This window comes from Chlorocebus sabaeus, chromosome 27 (genome assembly GCF_047675955.1).
Source record: "Chlorocebus sabaeus isolate Y175 chromosome 27, mChlSab1.0.hap1, whole genome shotgun sequence".
NCBI classification, from domain to species: domain Eukaryota; kingdom Metazoa; phylum Chordata; class Mammalia; order Primates; family Cercopithecidae; genus Chlorocebus; species Chlorocebus sabaeus.
This window is the reverse complement of record NC_132930.1, coordinates 24,953,056-24,974,076: the sequence shown is the minus strand read 5'-3', so window position 1 is coordinate 24,974,076 and position 21,021 is coordinate 24,953,056. Positions and strand designations below refer to the sequence as shown.

At 42.6% G+C, this 21,021-nt stretch overlaps 1 protein-coding gene across 1 annotated transcript; it reads left to right on the top strand.

Moving 5' to 3' along the window:
- Positions 1-247: 247 nt before the first annotated feature.
- Positions 248-784, top strand: LOC119627652 (large ribosomal subunit protein eL39-like). The gene has a single exon (XM_038008065.2). The coding sequence runs from the start codon at positions 445-447 to the stop codon at positions 709-711; it is 267 nt and encodes an 88-aa protein (XP_037863993.2). The 5' UTR covers positions 248-444; the 3' UTR covers positions 712-784.
- The last annotated feature ends 20,237 nt before the right edge of the window (positions 785-21,021 follow it).

The window sequence follows — 21,021 nt, the reverse complement described above, 5'->3', positions numbered from 1 at the left end:
AATAGTCATGAGAGAAGATGTCCGCAGTCCCGCTGCACCCCCAAGCCTCCTCATTTCCCCTCCGTCCCAGAGATCTATCTAAGGAGCCCCTCTTCCTGTCTAAGGCACATATGCTCTGGCTTCTCAGGAAAGTCAACTATTATTTATGTCTCCCTCCTATACCACCAATGTTAGTTAGCCTTCTGCACAGAAACAAAGCCAATAGGATGGATGGATAGGTAGATGATAGATAGGTAGGTAGGTAGATAGATAGATAGATAAGAGATGATAGATAGATATATACATAGATAAGAAATAGATAAAACAGATAGATACAAAAGACATATAGATTTATAGATTGGATAGAAGATAGAAAGATGAGAGATAGATAGACAGATAGATAGATAGATAAATGGATAGATAAGAAAGATGATTGATGGATAGATAGATTAGATAGATGGATGAATGGATAGATTGATAAGAAAGATAGATGATATCAAAACAGATAAGAAAGATGATAGATTACTCTTTTCCTTTCTCCACCATCGTGGTGTGTTCTTGCCTTTGCTTCTCGCCATGTCTTCTCACAAGACTTTCAGGATTAAGCAATTCCTGGCCAAGAAACAAAAGCAAAATCATCCCATTCCCCAGTGGATTTGGATGAAAACTGGAAATAAAATCAGGTACAACTCCAAAAGGAGACATTGGAGAAGAACCAAGCTAGGTCTATAAGGAATTGCACATGAGATGGCACACATATTTGTGCTGTCTGAAGGTCACGATCACATTACCATATCAAACTGAAAATGTCACCACTATCTGGAGAGTTGAATGTGTTTTCCTCTCTGAATCTATTATGAATGCGTTGGTTGGCTGGGTTCAGTAATAAATATGTGAGGCCTTTCATTTCAAAAAAAAAAAAAAAAAAGAAAGATGATAGATTAGATCTATGGATAGATGATAGATAGGTAGGTAGATGAATGGGTAGATAGATGGGTGGATGGATGAATGGATGGATAGATAGATAGATAGATAGATAGATAGATAGATAGATAAACAGATTTTAAGGAATTGGCTTATGTGATTGTGGGGCTGGCATGTCTAAATTCTGCAGGGCAGCTCAGCAGTCTGGAAACCCTGGGAAGACTTTATATTGTAGCTCAAGTCTGAAGGCAGTCTGGAGACAGAATATCCTCTTGCTTGAGGGACCTTAGTCTTTTCCTCTTAAGGCTTCAGCTAATTGGAGGAGGCCCACTGACGTGATAGACAATCATCTGCTTTACTCGAAATCTACTGTTTCAAATGCTCATCTCACCTTTAAAATACTGTCACAGCAATGTCCAGACTGGTGTTTGCCCAAATAGCTGGGCACTGTGGCCAAGTGAAGTTGACACATGAAATTAACCAATTACAGCAGTTATAATTGTGGTTAAGGGCTCTTATATGTTTACTAAGTGTTAGTGTTTGTGCTAAATTAATCACATACAGTTTCTTATTTAATCCTCTTGATGTCCCATGAGGTAGATCCCATTGCTGTCCCCACTTTACAGATGGGAATATTAAGTTACACAGTGAAGGGCAGAGCTCCTCTTCAAACCAAGTCTAGCTGACTCAGAAGATTATATTCTTAATCACTAATCTGTGCCACCTTCCAGCTGCTTTCCCTATTCTGGCTTTTTATTATCTGATTATAAACATATTAAAATCTCTCTGATTCAACAAAACAGAGCTTCCCATGATCTGTTTCCTCTCTTTCCTGGGGAACCATCTTTGCGAGAGTGGCATCCTCTTGGTGGCTCCAGTTCTTAGTCTTCAACTCACAGCATCCTGGTATCCACCTTCACCAGAACAAGAAAACAATGTTGACCTGGGTCACAAATAATGTTCATGGATATGGTTCTTTTATCCTGGCATTTATTGTAACATAGAAGCAATTGTCCATTGTGTTAAAAAATCAGAAAAGCACTTCTGGTCAAGACAGCATTTGTGTAAATACACATTTGTGTCACTCATTCTGCCATAAATATGTAGTAGCTATAGATAATATTTTTTTAATGGAGCATGTAAAAAGGGTATAACTGATCTCACAAATGAGATAGTCAGTTTTGCAGACCAGAAACAGAGGAGAAACATACAGCAGTTCATGGGCAAGACTTTGGCTTCTGGGTGTAGCTAAGCTAATCTGGCTCCAAGGAAACAGGAACTGAATATGCTGTAGGTGAGACAGGGTTCAGGACTGAAACTAAGACTGGTATATTCTCCACTTAGGACAAGAGATTGCTAAAAGTGCCTACAAACAACTGTTTGAGGTTTTAGCTTATGCGAAGCTGAGGGACTAGGTGGACAGTGATCAAGACAGAATAAGAAGCAGGACCTGAACCAAGCCACTTGTTCACTGAGTGAGGCACCCACATTGCCAATAAGCAAGAGCTACCATCATCAATATAAGGTTCAATTAGCAGGCAGGCTGCTAGAGGAAACTCAAAACTCCTAGATAAGAAAAGAAGAATAGACAGAAAAAGAGGAAAAGAGAGAAGACAGTAAAGGATAAAGCTTTAAGTAAACCTGAAAACTAAAAGTCCAAAAGATAAAAAGAAATCTATCTCCAAGGGATAAGAGCTAATCAATATTGATAGATTTTTTTTGCTTCAAGTGAAACTAAAATAGTAAAACAATCTGAAAAAGAATTGAAAAATAAATGTGTTCCAGGTATTTAAAACAGAAAGTGAAGGAATAAGATGAAATAAATGAGAATATAAAATGTGAAACAAAAATAGACAGTAACGAACTTTCTTTTTTTTTTTTTTTTTGAGAAGGAGTCTCACTCTGTCACCCAGGCTGGAGTGCAGTGCCATGATCTCGGCTCACTGCAAGCTGCGCCTCCCAGGTTCACACACCATTCTTCTGCCTCAGCCTCCCAAGTCGCTAGGACTACAGGCGCCCACCACCACACCTGGCTAATTTTTTTTTTTTTTTTTTTTTTTTTTGTATTTTTAGTAGAGATGGGGTTTCACCATATTAGCCAAGAAATGAACTTTTTAAAAAATGAATATGGCCAGGTGTGGTGGCTCATGCCTCTAATCCTAGCACTTTGGGAGGCTGAGTCAGGTGGATCACCTGAGGTCAGTAGTTGGAGACCAGCCTGACCAACATGGAGAAACCCCATCTCTACTAACAATACAAAATTAGCCGGTGTGGAGGTACATGCCTGTAATTCCAGCTACTTGGGAGGCTGAGGCAGGACAGTCACTTGCACCCGGGAGGCAGAGGTTGTGGTGAGCTGATATCATGTCATTGCACTCCAGCCTGGGCAACAAGAGCGAAACTCCATCTAAAAAAAAAAAAAAAAAAAAAAAAAGAATATGGAAAAGAAACAATTATTAATCTTGGAAATATAAAATACAGTTCCTGAAGTTTTAAAAAGTCTAATAGATTGGATAAAATTTCAGACTTGGTACAGTCATAAAAATAATTGAATTGAAAGATGATACCAGAGAGTTCACCCAAAAATATGGCACAGAGAGCCAAAGTTTAAAATTATGTAAGAACAATTGAGAAAGATGGAGAATAATCGGAGAGGCTACAACTTACAGCACATGGAAGTTGCAGAGAAAGAGAGTAAATAAAAAAATAATAAAAGAATGATGGTTAAGAACTTTCCAGAATGGTAGAAAGACCAAACTCTCAGGCTGAAAGTGTATTTTGAGCGAATAAAGAAAATCTTAAAGGCAATCAGAGAGAAGAATTAGGTTATCTAACAATGAACCACAGTTAGACTGAAGGTGATTTTCTCATGAGCCACAATGAAGGCAGAGATAGTAATGACAACAGCTAACACTTGAATGGTACTATGTCCCAGGCATAATGCAAAGTACTTCATGTATATTAACTAATTTAATCTTCACAACAATTCTGTGAGATGGGATTCTTATTATCCCCTTTTTACAGTTGAGGAAACTGAGCCAAAAGGAAGTTTAATGGTTCTTGTCCAAGGTCTCGCATCTATTAAGTAGAGAAGCTGGGACTCAAACTGAGCTGATCTGACTCCAAATGCTCACAGTTACTGCTCTGTAATGCTTCTCACTGTAGACAAACATGTTCAAGGTAATGATGGAAAATAAATGACAACCTAAGATTTTATTTCCAGCCACATTAAGAAATGTTTTGGTGCATAAAAATTAGAAGACATATATTACCCACAGACATTCATTTAACAAATTATTAATGTATATTTTTCTACAAGAAGAAAAATTAACTAAAAGGGAAGGCATAGGAGTCAAGAAACAATGAGGACTTGATCATCCATTTGGTAAACTTAATTATGAAGTCTAAAAATTAGTTTCTTTCTCTCTCTTTCTTTCTTTCTTTCTTTCTTTCTTTCTTTCTTTCTTTCTTTCTTTCTTTCTTTCTTTCTTTCTTTCTTTCTTTCTTTCTTTCTCTTTCTTTCTTCTTGAATCTGACTCTGTCACCCAGGCTGGAGTGCTGTGGCACTATCTCAGCTCACTGCCACCTCTACCTCCTGGGTTCAAGGGATTCTCCTGTCTCAGCCTCTCGAGTAGCTGGGATTACAGGCATGTGCCACCACAACTGGCTAATTTTTGTATCTTTAGGAGAGACGGGGTTTCACCATGCTGGCCAGCCTGGTCTCAGATTCCTGGCCTCAAGTGATCTGCCCACCTGAGCCTTCCAAAATGCTGGGATTACAGGCATGAGCCACCACGCCTGGCCAAAAATTATTAATTTTTAAAGAAGAGATAAAACTTAGTTGACAATAACAACATAAGTAAGATGATAATTACAATGTGTTTATATTTCTTTTCATGATTTAAATGAGCACAGAAGTATGGAATGACTTCAGATTTATTTTGTGTGAATTATAAAGGTAACAATAAGGAATAGAAATAAAGCCTACAGCTTTCATACTGACAGAGAGGGAAAAGAGTAAATATAGAAAACTTTATCAATGCAGCAGAATAAATGGAAGGAAAAAAGGAAGCAAAGAAAAGGAATGGCAAATAGAAAGTGCAAAATAAAATGGTAGAAATTGTTTCAAGCAGATCAGTAATTACAATAAATGTAAATGGAATAAATTCATTGATAAAGAGGTAGGGATTATCAGATTAAAGTTTTTAAAATTCTGGGGGCATATTGTCAAAGCCACATAGCAAAATTATAGTAAAGGTACAGAAAAAGATAAACAATATCATATAAATACTAACAAGAATAATGCTGAGATTATACTACTTAAGTCAGACAAAATAGAGTTTAATGTAAAAAAAAGTAATAGCAACAAAGAGGTGGTATAGAACATTAAAAGAAATGATTTTCTAAAAATGTATAGTAGTAAACTTATATGACCTTACCAATGTAACCTCAAAATATAGAAAGCAAAACTGACTAAATTACTAGAAAAAATGGGAAAAATTGTTATAATGGAAAATTTTAACTGATCTTTTAAAAATGTTATATAAAATTGACAAAAATATTTAGAATTTAAATTTAAACAAAAACATTAAACACTTTAAAATCTATATAAAATGCTGTATCCATTAAATAAAGAATACACATTATTTTCAGATACATGTGGAACACTTAAAAAGTGATCATATGTTAGATCACAATATTTTCAAAGAGATAAAATAATAATGTCCACATTCTCTGTTCCCATGGCAATTAAATTGAATGTCAAACTTCCAAAAGTTTGGAAACTAAAAAATGCACTCTAAACAACAGATGGGTTAGAAAGGAAATCATAATGAAACAGAAAATATTTTGAACTGAAGAACATTCGAATGATTACATATCAAAAAAGTATACAGCTAAAGTGATACTTTGAGGTAAGTATAACCCCCACTACCCGCCACATACACACACTCCACCTACCCAGTTCCCTTCCCTGGAAATTGCTTATGTTTCCAGTTTCTTTTGTATTCATCCACACATATTCAAACCGTATGTAAGCATATATGTATAGGCTTAGTAATGTGCAAAACAATGTGTGTAGTATGCTACCACTGGTATAAAAATATTATAAGAAACATGTACAAGTTTCAGTTAATACATTTTGAAGATTTTCTTTTTTATGACTGCATTATATTAATTGTGCAACCTGTGAATGACTTGCATTAAAATCAGAAACAAGACAAGGATGCCCACTCTCAGGTAACTATTCAGTACTGGAGTATCTGTCTAAGGCAAAGCTGGAAAATAAATAAGCAGCATAATAATTGGAAGAGAAGAGGTGGGACTTTTTATATGCAGGCAATACAATTATCTGTGTAGAAATTCCTCCTCCCAAACCCCAAGAATATCCACTGTCAAATTATTCAAATGAATACGTGAGTTAAACAAAATTGCTGGCTGCAAAATCAACATTTTAAAAATGGTTAAGTTTTTATATGCTCTAAATTCAGAATTTTAATTGAAAAATATCTAATCATAGTGTTACGTGTCACATCCTCCAATCATCCTGAAAAACAAGAAAAGAACATGGCGCCTGCAAGCTAAAGCTTGAAAAATCCCAATAAAGGTGTTCTCTCTCTTTCTTTTTTTTTTTTTTTAAAAAAATCAGATTGCTTCATATTTGTCTGTGCCTGAGCCAGCGATTGTAGTGCAGAAAGAGATGAGATCTGTGATTAATAGTCATTGGTAAAACAGATGAATGAGGCAAGGAAGGGAAAATTATCTCCAAATAGGTGGGGATCTACACATCTGTCTCCCCAGTAAACAGCTCATTAAGGGCAAAGACAATGTTGAATTGTCTCTTCAGCACCTAGGCTTAGCACTGTGTCTTAGATGTGATAAAGTCTCAATAAGTAATCAGTGAATGAGTGAGTGCATGTAAGCCAGGACCAACAAGCCTGGATCAGCCTCTCCTTTTGCAAGACTACCCAGAACCCCCACAGCTGGGGATAGAGACTCTTTACCAAGCCCCAGCTGAGTGAGTGGGAAATGAGGGAAGTAGCTTTTGGTTGAGATTGATGGGATCACTTAGAGGACAAATGTGACTACCATCCAAGGCACTGATGCAGGACCCTTGAAAGGAAGTGCTCACATTGAACTTGACTGTGCCCAACATGGTTAGTGGTTTCCAGGAGTGTAGGGTCTTCCGTGCATTGGGAAATGAGGACAGCCTCTCATTTTGCCCAGAATTTTATGGGACTGGTTCCCTTTTATTTCGTGACCTAAGAGAAGTAAGTGATCCTGTCTTATTTTCTTTTTTTGAGACACGGTCTTGGTCTGTCACCCAAGCTAGACCATAGTGGCATGATCATATCTCACTGCAGTCTCCAATTCCTGGGCTCAAGAGATCCTTCAACCTCAGCCTCCTGAGTAGCTGGGACTAGGTAAGATCCACTATATCTAGCTAATTTAAATATATGTGTGTGTGTATGTGTGCGGGTGTGTGTTTGTGTGTATGTATATGTACGTGTGTATTAATATGTATATGTATATATACACACACATATATGTATTTGTAGAGATGGGATTAACATAGTTAATGTTGCCCAGGCTGGTCTCAAACTCTGACCTCAAGTGATCCTCCCACCTCAGCTTTCCAAAGTTCTGGGATTACAGGCATGAGCCACCATGCCCAACTGATCTTGCCTTTTAAGTACAGACAGAACCTTCAATGCTGCTCTCTTCAGCCTCAATACCACCACTAGTTAAACACAAAATGAGACAGTGAGAGGAAATTGACATTTGAATATACCCAGAGATTGATCGAAATCTTTCAGGAGCAAGGACTCCTTCTGTGTCTTTGCCCAAGCCATGCCTTTTGCTGTAACACTAGATCGTCTCCTCCCAAGGCCCAAGTTCTGTTTGCCCTTTGAGGCTCAACTCATATCACACTTCCCTGGGGAAGCCTTCCATGACTATTCTCCTTAGAGGGCATTTCTCTGGACACTGAACTCCTGTAGCACCATCACCAACATCTAATTCTCTTTTCTGTGCCACATTTTCTCCTCTTGGAGACTTTTCTTCCTCCCAACACTTTGGAAATCTGATGGACTGTCAATCAAGGGGAACTGTCTTCCCATCATCTGAGGAGCCGTAAAACTCAGGCTGGTCAACCTGAGTACGCCATTCACCTGGATACAGTGATGGGTCCAAGAGTGGGCAAAGGAACAAAATGGACTCTGGGCAAAGGAGGCTTTCTCTCCTTCTGAAGGACCATGGCTGGAGCCGATGAGCATCAGGTTTTCTGCAACAAGGAAAAAGTGTCAAGAAGTGAGGGCACACCGAGGAAAGCGAAACTGAGAGATGGGCAGAGAATATCCTGATTATATCACAAGAGTGCCCTGGATTGAGCTGTGCCTGAAGCCAGACTACTCTACTACTTGAGCCACCTCCTTTCCCTTTGTCTTGAAGTGCTCTGAACTTGAGTTCCCTCAAACCAAGAGTCTTGACCAACTAATTCTCCCTCTTATTATTAGGACCATTTATTTGGCACATAAAATTATTGCAACCCAGTGAAGCTGGTTCCTCAGAATGTCTCGCTTTTTTACAGAAAGACTTGACTAAACTCTGCTGTATATCAGGGCCATCAGGCCAGACTCTTGGTTTCTTTCTGTATCAGCCCTTGTTTCTTCATTTTGTAAAAAATTGTTTTTCAACCTTTCTTTTTGCACACTTTTTTCTCTCCATATGGTCTATCATGCTTTGGTGTCAAAATAATTTAGAGGCACCTCAAATTGCTTACGATAGCTTATGCAGAATTTCCACTGCTCTCTGGCTCAGTCTGAGCCTCCCCCTCTGGGGTGTGTGTGTGTGTGTGTGTGTGTGTGTGTGTGTGTGTGTGTGTATGCTGTCTCCTTCCCTCACTCTCTGCTCCATTTAGGAAACAGGTGTGCACAACCTCACAACTCCATTCTCCAAATGCCTCCTTCTCAGGTCAACACCTCACTTGAAGATAGCCTTTGCAGAATCAGGTGCTTGGTTGAGAAAGGATCCCTCCCCTAAGGCCTCCGGGGACCCCCAGATTTAGGACGCCCCTGGGTGTTCTCTGGTGCAGTCTGTCATCTGTGTTCAAGGAGCCGGAGAGCAGGGATCTGGCTAATTCTCCTGTCACCATCTCAGGCTCTACCTTAACTTAATCACCCTTTTATCATGTACTTGCTCTAGAGCCCACAATGGCTCCCTAGTGCTACCCACATCTAAACCAACCTCATGCCAGAACCTGCCCTGCTTAGGCTAACTTCCTTCCTGCACATTCTCTCTCCATCCCCCAGATTGGTGGGCTGACCCTCTCCCTGCTTCATAAAAAAGTATCCAGCTCATTCTCCCCTCAAGGCTTTTGCTGTTTGTGCTCTTCCTGTCTGGAATACCCTTCTCTGTTCTTTCTCCTGCCTCCAAATCTTACACAGCCCACTTCAAGTCCCTCCTGTTCCGTGCAGCCTTCTCTGATTTTTCTAGTTCATTATTTGCACCTTTTCTGAATTGCTCCACAGTTAGGGCCATACAGCTTGTTACTTAGCTGTTGCACACTTTGGTATTCGAATCTATCTTGCCCCCTTACTGAAATATGTGTTTCTTAAATTTAAGGACCATTTCTTAAGCATGTTTTATTCCCCTCACTCCATCTCAGCATCAAGCATGGAAACAGTTGCTCGCACATGGTAGATCATTGGTGGCATAGGCATCGTCCTGAGAATTTGTTTTAGAAATACAGATTCCCTGGATTATCCCCTGGAGAGTCTGACTTTTAATAGGTTTGGGGTAAGATGCTTGGATCTGTGCTTTTAAAAGCCCCATGAGGTAAGGCATTGCTGAAGCGAGTTTGGAAAACAGCTTGGGTGAATATATTGTCGAACCTCAAATCAAGATACTTATCTGACAAGCTCAAGTATTTTTATGAGAAAAAGCCACAGGATATTTTTAATGTGTAGGGGCTTGGAAATCCCAGTGTGTGTGGTTCTCCTGCACTTGGTGATGGGGTTCCATTTTGGAGGTCATGTGGTGTGATGGCTAAGAGCATGGGCTTGGAGTCTGACAAGGGTTTGAGTCCTGGTTCACTCACTTATCGTGGGACTTTGAACAATATAACCTCTCTGAACCTTCGCTTCCTCCTCTCTTAAATAGAAGTAAAAATAGAAGCCACTTTCCAGGATTAGTGTGAGGATTAAACAAGGTCCCATACGTAAAGCACTCAGCTCCATGCCTGGCACAGAATACATATTTGTAACAAGTACTAGTAGGTGTTAAATTATTGAAGCTGGAAAATCTGCCAGCTTGTAGGAAGTTTTCGATCCAGGAAACTCTGTGTCGGTGAGGCACACTCTCCTTTGCTTTTGAGAGGGAGCACTTGGGAAGACCTCTTAGTCCTAATGCCAGTGCTTACCCACCACTGGGGAGGAGGAGCCCAACAACATGAAGCAGCTGAAACGCAGACTGATAAGTTAAGTGCTCTATTTGTTATGCAAATTGGGAGTGCTCCCAGCACTATCTCCTTGCTGAGTTAGAGAATGTTTTCCTTCCTCAATCTGTATTTACACAGCACCACAACTGGAAATCATTGTTTCTGGGAAGTATGTGTGCCCTTTCCCTTTCTTTGCCCACAGGAGATTGAGGGGACATCCATAGCAGAGGGACGGAGAGCCTGGACTTTTCACTCCTAATGTCAGAGGAAAGACTATGACCAGGACCTAACCTGGGCCAGGATGGCATGACCACCAGATGATGTCATTTAAGACCAGCAGACCCAGACTTTAGAAATGCATTAGCTGTGTCTTATAGGAGGCAGGGGGACAAGCCCAGCAGGTGGAATGGGGCTTTGCATGCAAGCAATAGATCACTGGATCCATGAATCAATGGGCCAGTGAATCACTTGCCAAATGGGTTTCTCCTACAGGCCATGAATACTCCCATGGGTCAAGAAAAGAAGTCCCCTCTTCAGGACCAACAGGCATTTGGATCTGTACTATGAGGGGACAAGAAGCTGGGAAAGTGTCATTCTGAGGGAGGTTCATGGCCTCTGATACCATTTTTGGGACACGGGTTCAATGGTTCTGTGTCACATGGCGTTCTGCCAGGGAGGTGGGAACTCTCCGCTCAAGCAGTAGGTGAAAAGCCCTCTCTTGTTTAAGCTTTAGTTTCCATAGTTTTTGATAGGATCTCATGGGAAGAATTTAGTGGCAGAAATAACTCAGCAGAGATCATCCCTTCCTGGGGTGGGAGTCTTAGTGGCAGTTAACATCAGAAAAGCTAATGGGGTAACCCAAGAAATCTTCCTGGAGGAGGAGATGTTGGCTGAATCAACTATCGGCTCATATCACTGAGCCAAATGCTTGTCACTGGCTTTGGGGGGTCAACGTAGGCCCCACAGCCCCCCTCATCGTCCTCAGAATTGGCACTCCCCAATGCCTCTCAGGGATGATTTCAGGGTTCAGAAATTGTGACTCCCAACCCCCTTGGGTAAACTTCCCTGCCATCATGCAGGGCCATCTCCCTGGTCTTGGCTTGCCCTGTGACCACACCGCATTATTCTTCCACATGCCCTGACACACGCTTCGAAATGCCAGGGTTCTCATGAGTCCAGCCTGCCAGGAGTGAGGCTTGCCAAAGCCATGTCCCAGCCAAGCGGGTGGCCTGCAGAGTGAGCCATAGGACTGCACTCAGCCCAGTTCCAAGCTGGAAGGTGAGGGCAGCCTCCCAACTATTTCTTCCAACCTCAGAAACGATTCAGTGCTGTCAGTTCACACGAGGTCCCCCTGACATCTCCAGTCAGGAATGTAACTTGCTGTGGATTCTGAGGCAAAGAGGCAAAGAGAAGACCATTAGGAAGGAGGGAAGTCATTAGCAGACGGGGTGACCAGCATGCACGAGGGACCCATCTGCCTTTCCCCGAGGTGCCCAGGAGCTTGTGTGTGGGTCAACTTGAGCCTTCCAGGATTCTTTGACCACTTGAGACCCAGAAGATCAAAGGTCTGGTAGCCACAACCCTCTTTGAATCCATAAATCCTTGCCTCTCACAAATAATGGGAAGAAAAGGTGTCAGGAGGCAAAGTTATAGCTAGCAGTTTTGCCAACATGCATGGATTGCAAACATTATTTAGTAAAAGGGTTCAAGGATGGAACAGAGGAGGAGTCAGGAGCTCCATTCTTGACCACCTCAAAGCACCCTTGACCTCAAGGGAACTCCTGCTGCCAACTCCCTGCCCTTGACCTTCAGTCCTGCTCCATGCATTTTTGTATCCTCTAACATGCCTCTGATGTGGTCTGACTGACAATTTCTGCTGGCTGCTACCCCCCCAAACCAGGGCTGGCTTGGCTCAATACACAGAGGGCACTCTGGGTTCTAGAACATGTACTGGCTTGATACATAGTCATCCCACTGGTGGGTAGAGGGTACTCGAGCAGTGCTTCTCAACCTTTCATGTGCCTAGATTTATCTGGGGCTCCTGTTGAAGTGCAGATTCTGATTGAGTAATTTTGGGCGAGCCCAAGATTCTGCCCTTCTAGGAAAGCCACAGTTGAGGTTAATACTTCCAGTCCATGACTACACTTGGAAAAAGAAAGTGCTAGAAGGCAGAGCAGCTACTGCTGTGAGATCAGGGCTTGCAATTCTTGTACAGAGGTCCAAATAGCACACTCATAAAAAGACCAGCTGACTCCCTGCCCTCATAGCTGCAGCCACTTAGCCCCCACCAGCAGGCCCAACTCCTCCCCAAACTCAGGTACCCAACATCTTGAGAGATACAAAGGAGCTGTGGGGGTCGCTATTTCCCTCTATCCACTTCACTCTTCTCAGTGTTAGATTCTCCTCTTCTCAGTGTTAGATTCTCCTCTTCTCAGTGTTAGATTCTCCTCTTCTCCTCCTCTTCTCAGTGTTAGATTCTCCTTTGCAACCTCCCAGCTTCCTGAGTTGACCAACCTCTCTGCTTCACCCTTCAGTGCCAGGCCATGACCTGCCTGTTCTTGCTATGGAATGAATGTGCATCCCCCAAAGTCATATATTGAAGCTCTAATTCCCAGTGACTGTGATGATGCTAAAAGGTGGGGTATTTGTGAGGTAATTAGGTTTAGATGAAGTCACAAGGGTGGAACCCCTGTTCTGAAATTAGTGCCCTTATAAGAAAAGAAGGAGACCTTTTCTCTCTGACATGTGAGGACATAGCAAGAAGGTGGCCATGTGCAAGCCAGAAAAAGAGTCCTTACCAGAACATTGAATCAGCCGGCACCTTGATCTTGGACTTCCCAGCCTCCAGAATTCTGAGAAACTAATGTTTGTTGTTTAAGCCACACAGTCTATGGTATTCTGTTATAGCAGGCTGAGCTGACTAGGATACTTGGAATGTAGGATACTTGGAGTGTATCCTAGTCACTCCATACTTGGACCAGGCGGTCCCTTCATGGGCAGCACTAATGAATGAACACAGAGTTCTCCTCATTCCTCTAAGACCACCGATGCCTCCTTTTCTGGGCCCCAGCTGGAAAGAGCAATCTCTGCCTTTTCCATGCTGCTACTATTACTTGGAACATATAACCGTAATGTTAGTCACAGTGTGATTGTGATTCTGCATCTACATAATTGTCACTTCTTCTATCCTTGAGGGAGGATATAATAATGCAGAGCTGAACACATAATGTATATTCATCGAATCAATGATGCTGTTATTCCTGGTCCCTCTTCCTTGGGAGGTCCCTCCCTCATATCCTTGGAGACAGTCACTATGTCTATCCCGTAGGGGACTTTTCTAGTTTAATAGCTCCAGTTTCTCCAACCCCAACCAACTTCTCTATTTAGAAGTATCTAAGATGCTAATTCTCAAGCTTGGCTGCTTGTTAAAATTAACAGGGGAGTTTTAAAAATACTGAGTCTAACCCTTAGAGATTCTGATTTATTTGGTTTAGAGTATGACCTGGCCATCGGGACTTTTTTTTAAAAAACCCAATGCTGCTAATGTGCAGCTGGGTTTGAGAGCCACTTGGAGTCAGGAATTTTAGGTTCCCACCCAGCACTTTAGTCTCCAGACAGCACTGCTGTCCGGCCTGTTCTAATTGTAGGTCCCCCAGTGCAAGTGAACAAACTCTTACCTTGATCTTGACACTAGTTCTTTCTATGAAGATAGAACACAGGGCTACACTAGTAAGGGACCAGAGGCTGGCATGAGACAGATCCATCATTTAAATAGGCACGACTCGAAGCAATTCTCTGCACTTCTCTAAGCCTTCATTTCTTAACCAATAAAACGGGATCATGTGTAGTCAGTTTCTACTGGATAACAGATCACCCCAAAACCTAGAGGCTGCATTAGTCCATTTTCATGCTGCTGATAAAGACATACCCAAGACTGGGCACTTTACAAAAGAAAGAGATTTAATTGGACTTACACTTCCACGTCACTGGGGAAGCCTCACAATCATGGTGGAAGGCAAGGAAGAGCAAGTCATGTCTTACATGGATGGCAGCAGGCAAAGAGAGCTTGTACAGGAAAACTCCCCCTTATAATAACCATCAGCTCTCATGAGACTTATTTGCTATCATAAGAACAGCACAGGAAACACCTGCCCCCATGATTCAATTACCTCTCACCAGGTGCCTCCCACAACAAGTGGGAATTCAAGATGAGATTTGGGTGGGGACACAGCCAAACCATATCAGTGGCTAAAAGTGCAAATATTTTTTCTTTCACACAATTCTGTGGGATGGCTGGGCAGTTCTGGTCTGGATGGACTCACCTGGAGCTAGATGGTCTAGGAGGGCCTCCTGCAGATGTCTGGTTATTGGCTTGACATCAGCTGGGGTGACACAGATGGCTTGGCTGATATCTGTGTCTCTCATCATCAGGCAGGCCATCTCAAGCTTGTTCACATTGTGGTCACCAGGTTCTGAGGGAGTGAGTCTCAAGATACTTTTCAAACCTGTTTGCTAATGTCCCATTGGCCAAAGCTAGCGTAGGGACCAAGGGGAAACTTCCCTTTCACTCTCCTGAGGTCTGCTGAAAATCAACTGACAAAAAAGGCAGATTAATAGGAGAAAAGACATACAAAATTTATTTTATGTACATAGCATGAGGGAATTGCCAGAGAATATTACTCAGTATCTCCATGTGGTCCAGATGCTTATATAACTTTCTCCATAGCGAAGAGGGGAGATGGGAAATGTTGATAATTCTTTTGAGGAGCAGTAAATGATTATTAGGGAGAATGAATGGACCCAGGAGACTGAAATTCAATTGTAAATTATTCTCTTTGGAATCTGAGCAAACCTGAGAGACAGATATTATCTTATAAAAAGGTCTAACAAGTTGTGGTTACATTACTCAGTCTTTGTTTCTGGGATAGACAATGAGATTTCAGGGATGGCACAGGAAGCAATTGTTCCAATTGGTGGGTCAAGTCTTCATGCAGCTAAAGGAAAAGCCTCTTCCAGCATCTGCTGGTCTCCAATGGCCTTGAATTTGAAATATTCATCATACCAGGGTGCCATATTCTGGGGTAAAATTTCTCTCGGCGTCTTCATTTATCAAGGCCAGCCCAGAGCCATGTTTGTTGCAGATGTTTCCCTGCAAGTCATGCCATTAATTCATTGATTCCTCCTAGAGATTCATTCATTCATTCATGCATCCGTCATAGCGATGCTGAGCGTCCGCTACATGCCAGGCATTGTACCAGGTGCTATGAATTTCGAAACAAGTGAAAATAGACCCTTACTCCCAGGAGTTTTATCATCCACTGGGAGGGGCATGTAGGTAAATAGAACCCAGAAGTCAACTTGAACTTCAGATTGGTATTTGCATGTGTTTTCTCTGCTTTCGCCTGTTTCAACTTGTACACAGAAATCCTTCTCTTTAGAGTTCCGCATCAGACAAATGTGTTTGTAAGCAATATAGACTTTATGGGCAGCTTCACAGGGGAAACAAAAAACGGGTAATATGGTACCCATCACATCAATGGGCCATTGGCTCAAACAACCCATCAGATGTTCCTGTTCTTCCAAAGTTAAGGTGTCTGAACTCTCCCTTGGAGGATCCCCATCTTCAATAGTTCCCTCTCTCCCCTTCCCAGAACCTCCTTCAGAAGTACAACCCTTTCCTCTCTGTTATGCAAAGCAAAGCAGCTCTCTCCTGGCTCCCCCACATCAAAATATTTCTTCTCCAATTTACAAAATTAGATCCACCCTCCTTAGAACTCAGCGTTGGAACCATCTTGTGCTATTCAACCAGGCACTTTAAGATCTTATCTCTTGCCTCCTGTCATCCAAAACAATTTCTCAAATTGTTTATTCTAGTGTTCTCCCCAAGAAGATGTTTCTGAGTAAACATTTTCTCCATCTTCTTCCATACACATCTATGTCTAAAATCAAGCATGTTGAATTTTGTGCAACAGCAACAGGAAAGAGTAATTTTTTTTTTTTTTTTTTTTGAGACAGGGTCTTAATCTGTTGCCCAGGCTGGAGTGTAGTGACAAAAATGAACTCTGGTCGTCCTCACTGCTTATTATATGCCAGTTATAATGCCTTAGCAAGCAAAAGACACTCCCACGAGTGTCATGACAGTTTACAAATGCCATGGCAACATCAGGAAGTTACCCTATATGGTCTAAAAAGGAGATGAACACTCAGTTCCAGGACTTGCCCACTCCTTTCCCAGAAAACTCATGAATAATCCACCCCTTGTTTAGTATATGATGAAGAAATAACCATAAGTATACTCAATCAAGCAGCCCACACCACTGCTCTGCCTATGGAGTGGCCATTATTTGTTTGCTTTCTTAATAAACGTGCTCTCACTTTACTCTATGGATTTGCCCCAAATTAATTCTTTCTTTCTTTCTTTCTTTCTTTCTTTTTTTTTTTTTGATGAAGTGTTGCTCTGTCGCCCAGGCTGGAGTGCAGCGTCATAATCTCGGCTCATTGCAACCTCATTGCGCCTCCCAGGTTCAAGCAATTCTCCCTGCCTTAGCCTCCCAAGTAGCTGGGATTACAGGCACCCATTGCCACTCCTGGCTAATGTTTGTATTTTTAGTAGAGACAGGGTTTAGTCATGTTGGCCAGGCTGGTCTCGAACTCCTGGACTGAAGTTATCCACCCACCTTGGCCTCCCAAAGTGCTGGGATTACAGGCATGAGCCACTGCGCCCAGCCCCCAAATCTGTTCAAAAATCCTCTGTTGGGGTCTAGATTGGGACCTCTTCTGGTAACATTATCATAAGTGCCTTTTCTAGTTAGCTAACAGAAGGAGAAAACAGACCAAGTCTTCACCTATTTACGGCACATAGAACAAGAAAGAAAACACAGTGGCCCTACGGTTTCCATTGTTTCCCCCAAATGTCTGTATGTCATTTGTTACCTTGGTTTTGTTTGGCAGGGATGTGTTGTTGTTGCCTTTCACATGCTTTGGATCTAGACTAATCTTGGCACTCAGATGTCCCTTTGGTCTCACAGAATAGGATGCCTGGAATCAGAACAAGCCATGGAGTGCAAAGAAATTCCTCAGTCATGACTACATTATTTTGTTCTTCATATCAAAAGCAAGCTAGGTGAGAGAATTCATTCATCTTTTATCACACCGTAAGGGATAGAGGCAATTTTTCTCCCAGGATTCAGGACTAAAGTAGATGATCTTCTGGACTTCTCTGTGACATTTAACTGAAATTGCAATTCACCAAAAACAAACAAATGAAAACAAACAAACAAACAAACAAAATCTTCCTTTTGAGAAGATCATCCCCAAAAGTAAAAAAAAAGAGTAGTAGTCCACTTGGAAGATGCAAAAAATGTAAGTACACATGTCATTTGAAGGGGTGCGTGTGTGTGTGTGTATGGACTCTTTCAGTTGCAAGGTAGAGCAACTCAACTACAAGTGGCTTAAACAAAATGGGAGTTTTATTTGTATTCTAGAAAAGTCCAACATAGATCAGTCTTCAGTCATGGCTGGATCCAGGTGCTCAGATGATGTCATATGAGTTCTTATCCCTCCTCCTCACTCAGCTCTGGTTCAACATGACCACCAGCGGCCCCAGACTTACATTCTACTGGCTAGACACATCCCTGGGGGAACATGTGCTTCTTTCCCAGAAGTCTTTTGAAAAGTTCCAGGCTTGCCGGGTGCGGTGGCTCACACCTGTAATCCCAGCACTTTGGGAGGCTGAAAAGGGCAGATCACGAGGTCAGGAGATCAAGACTATCCTGGCTAACACGGTGAAAACCCATCTCTACTAAAAATACAAAAATTAGCCGGGCGTGGTGGCGGCCGCCTGTAGTCCCAGCTACATGGGAGGCTGAGGCAGGAGAATGGCGTGAACCCGGGAAGCGGAGCTTGCAGTGAGTGGAGATCGCACCACTGCACTCCAGCCTGGGTGACAGAGCGAGACTCCGTCTCAAAAAAAAAAAAAAAAAAAGTTCCAGGCTTGCATCTCACTAGCCCAAATTGGATTTAGTTTCCATCCCTACACCAATAAGGGTGCCTCCAATTGGCCAGGCCTTGATCACACACTCCTGAAGCAGGGTGGGGTAAGGCAGACTCCAACCAAACTACACGGACTTAAAAAAAAAAAAAAAAAAAAAAAAAAGGATGATATTACCAGAAAGGAAAATGGTTTGGCAACAGCAAAGGATGCCTGTTACAGTGGAATGCCTATGTAATGGTGAAATAAATAAGAGGGAGAGAAGAAAGGCAGCAGCTGGTAGGATGCTGGCAGAGGGCAATGAACAGGTCTGTCCTAAGTGAACTCAGGTCGGCAGGCTTGGTTCTCAAACCAGCTGCCTTGATTAATGGTAAAAACAATAACATTTCAAGACCTGAAACACATCTCCTTAAATTTCATTGAAGTGTCCAGTAAGTGCTGATGTTTATGGATGTTACCATCACCCAGGGTTGCTGTTGCCCCTGGACAGCCGGGTAAGCAGGCAGCTGTCTATCAGGACTAAAGGAAAGAGGTTCGAAAGCCAATGTGGAGAAGTCGAGAACTTGGCTTGTGTAGTGCATCATGAAGGAGGGAAGAGGGAGAAGCCTTGGCAATTTGTTTTTAATATTTTTGCTTGTTTTGGATGCCACAAAAGCCTCATGTATTGGCTCTTGACTAATAAAAACAGAGGGGAAGCCAGGCTGGAAACCTGGCTGTGTTTCCGTGCACAATTAGGTTTGTTTGTTTAGGTCTCTTTTTATTTGTTTTCAGATGACTCAGATATGAATACTGCAGGCCTTTCAGAGTGAAGTGTTCATATGTGTATTTTAGGTCTAGGGCTTCGCCAAATGCAGAAAGACTTGGCTCCCTGAGGTTATTTTCCTATCCAGGGGTTTTTCAAACTTTCAAGTGGAGCTGAAGAATGCTGTTGCAAGCCAGGTTCTTTTTCTTAGCAGACCCCAGCTTGGGGTTGTAGGGGGGACAGGGATTGCAAAAATACAAACACAAAAATCCCCAAACAGTGCACAAGGGCACCCATTGTGCTGATCCCGGCACTGCCTCTCCCTGATGGCTTTACCATCTGCATACTTCCGTCCTCTCTGGAAACCTCTTCACGAGTCTGCCTCCCTTTCACCAGACAATCGAGTCCAGAGGTATACTCTCCCTTCCTCCCTCTCTGGATCTGTCTACAAACTGTTCTGCTTTCAAGATTCTCCTTTTTCATTGCCATAGTTTGGAGTCTGAAGCCTCCTATAAAATGCAGAGATATTTACAATCTGGGAAGCTGCCAAGCACCTGGCTGAGCTCCTACCCCTAAGGGTGGTGTCTCCTGCAGGTTTGCTTCTGGCCAGTTGACCCAGCGTCCAGGGCCTTGGGAGGGGTCTAGGGAGAGGTTGAGCAGTAGTCTTTCCCCCGAGATGATCAGGATGCAAACCAGGCAATGATGAAGACCACTCTGGTCTCCCTTCTTGGAGATGAGACTTCTTTCCAGTATCCCTGCCTCTGCATTGATGAATCAGAGAATAGGGACAGCCGAAAGTGGTCCCAGCTGTTTTCAAATACTCAGGATCTATATAGGCACCAGAAGCGGGTTTCCTAAGCTCCCTGGAAGCTGGTCACAGCCTAAGAGTCTTTAACAACCTCCCTTGCTCGCTGCCCATGTGAAATAGAAGACACCGACCAATGCATTCGCCAGAGAAGCACTTTCCTACGTTAGTCACTCCAGCGAAACATCTGGTAGCCAAGATTGCATTTTTCAATGCTCCTCTCCCTCTGAATTTGCCCCTCAACTCTTCTGCTTTTAAGATTCTCCTTTTTCAGTGTGCCAGCGTAGAGGTTGAAGCATCTGAAACTTTTAGGAGAAAGATTTATTCTGTCAAAATTCACGTATTTCAGGAATGTCCTTTTGTTCCCCCAAACCAGTGTCTTCCAGAACTGTATCCTGGGGTCAAAGAAAAGATTGGTCCAATCTTGCACCTTCCACACCTACACTGCTGTGTCAGCACAGGTGGTGACTGGAATAATGGCCCTGTGTCTCAGCAGACACTGAGATGAGGATTTGAGTGCAAACAGTTTAGTTGAGCGGTGAGCCCAGGAAGCAACTCAGTGGGGAGGTGACCCTGGGTGACTGGACCTCAGTCCTGCTGGGACCCTCTAAGAGGAAGGACAGTGGAATAATGCCCCTGATTGTCCCGCTGAGGGACAAGGAAGCTGGCTCTTGATGGCTGAGGGTTGCTCTTGGCATCTTAACTCCTGGGCACTTCCAAGTACACTTCCAGTCAGGGAACATCTTCAGGCAGAGAGAGATGTAGAACTTTCCAGAGGCCACTTCCAGGGCAGGCTGAGGGGATTTGGGAAGGGCACCAGCCATGTCTGTAGTGTCTTCTACACCCTAAGATGACATAAGGACAGGACTAATCATCAGATAAAGACTATAGTGTCCTTACTCCATGGTGCCCACTGAGGCAGGGAAGTGGACTGATAGGAATACTTATTAGCACTAGTTGAAACGACAGGGCTAGAAAGCAAAAGGTTTGAGTTCAACTCTCAGTTTTTTGGTCTATTTATTTATTTAGCAAATATTCCTGGGCTGCTTGCGAGTAGGTGGCAGGTGGGGATGGTGACGGTTAAAGCTGGCAGGGAGCAAAGATCAGATCATAGGATCTAGAAGGCCATACTATGTTGCATAGCC

Bases quoted from the DNA above. Each gene is read 5' to 3' on its own strand.
- LOC119627652 (XM_038008065.2), top strand. From the start codon at position 445: ATGGATAGATTGATAAGAAAGATAGATGATATCAAAACAGATAAGAAA.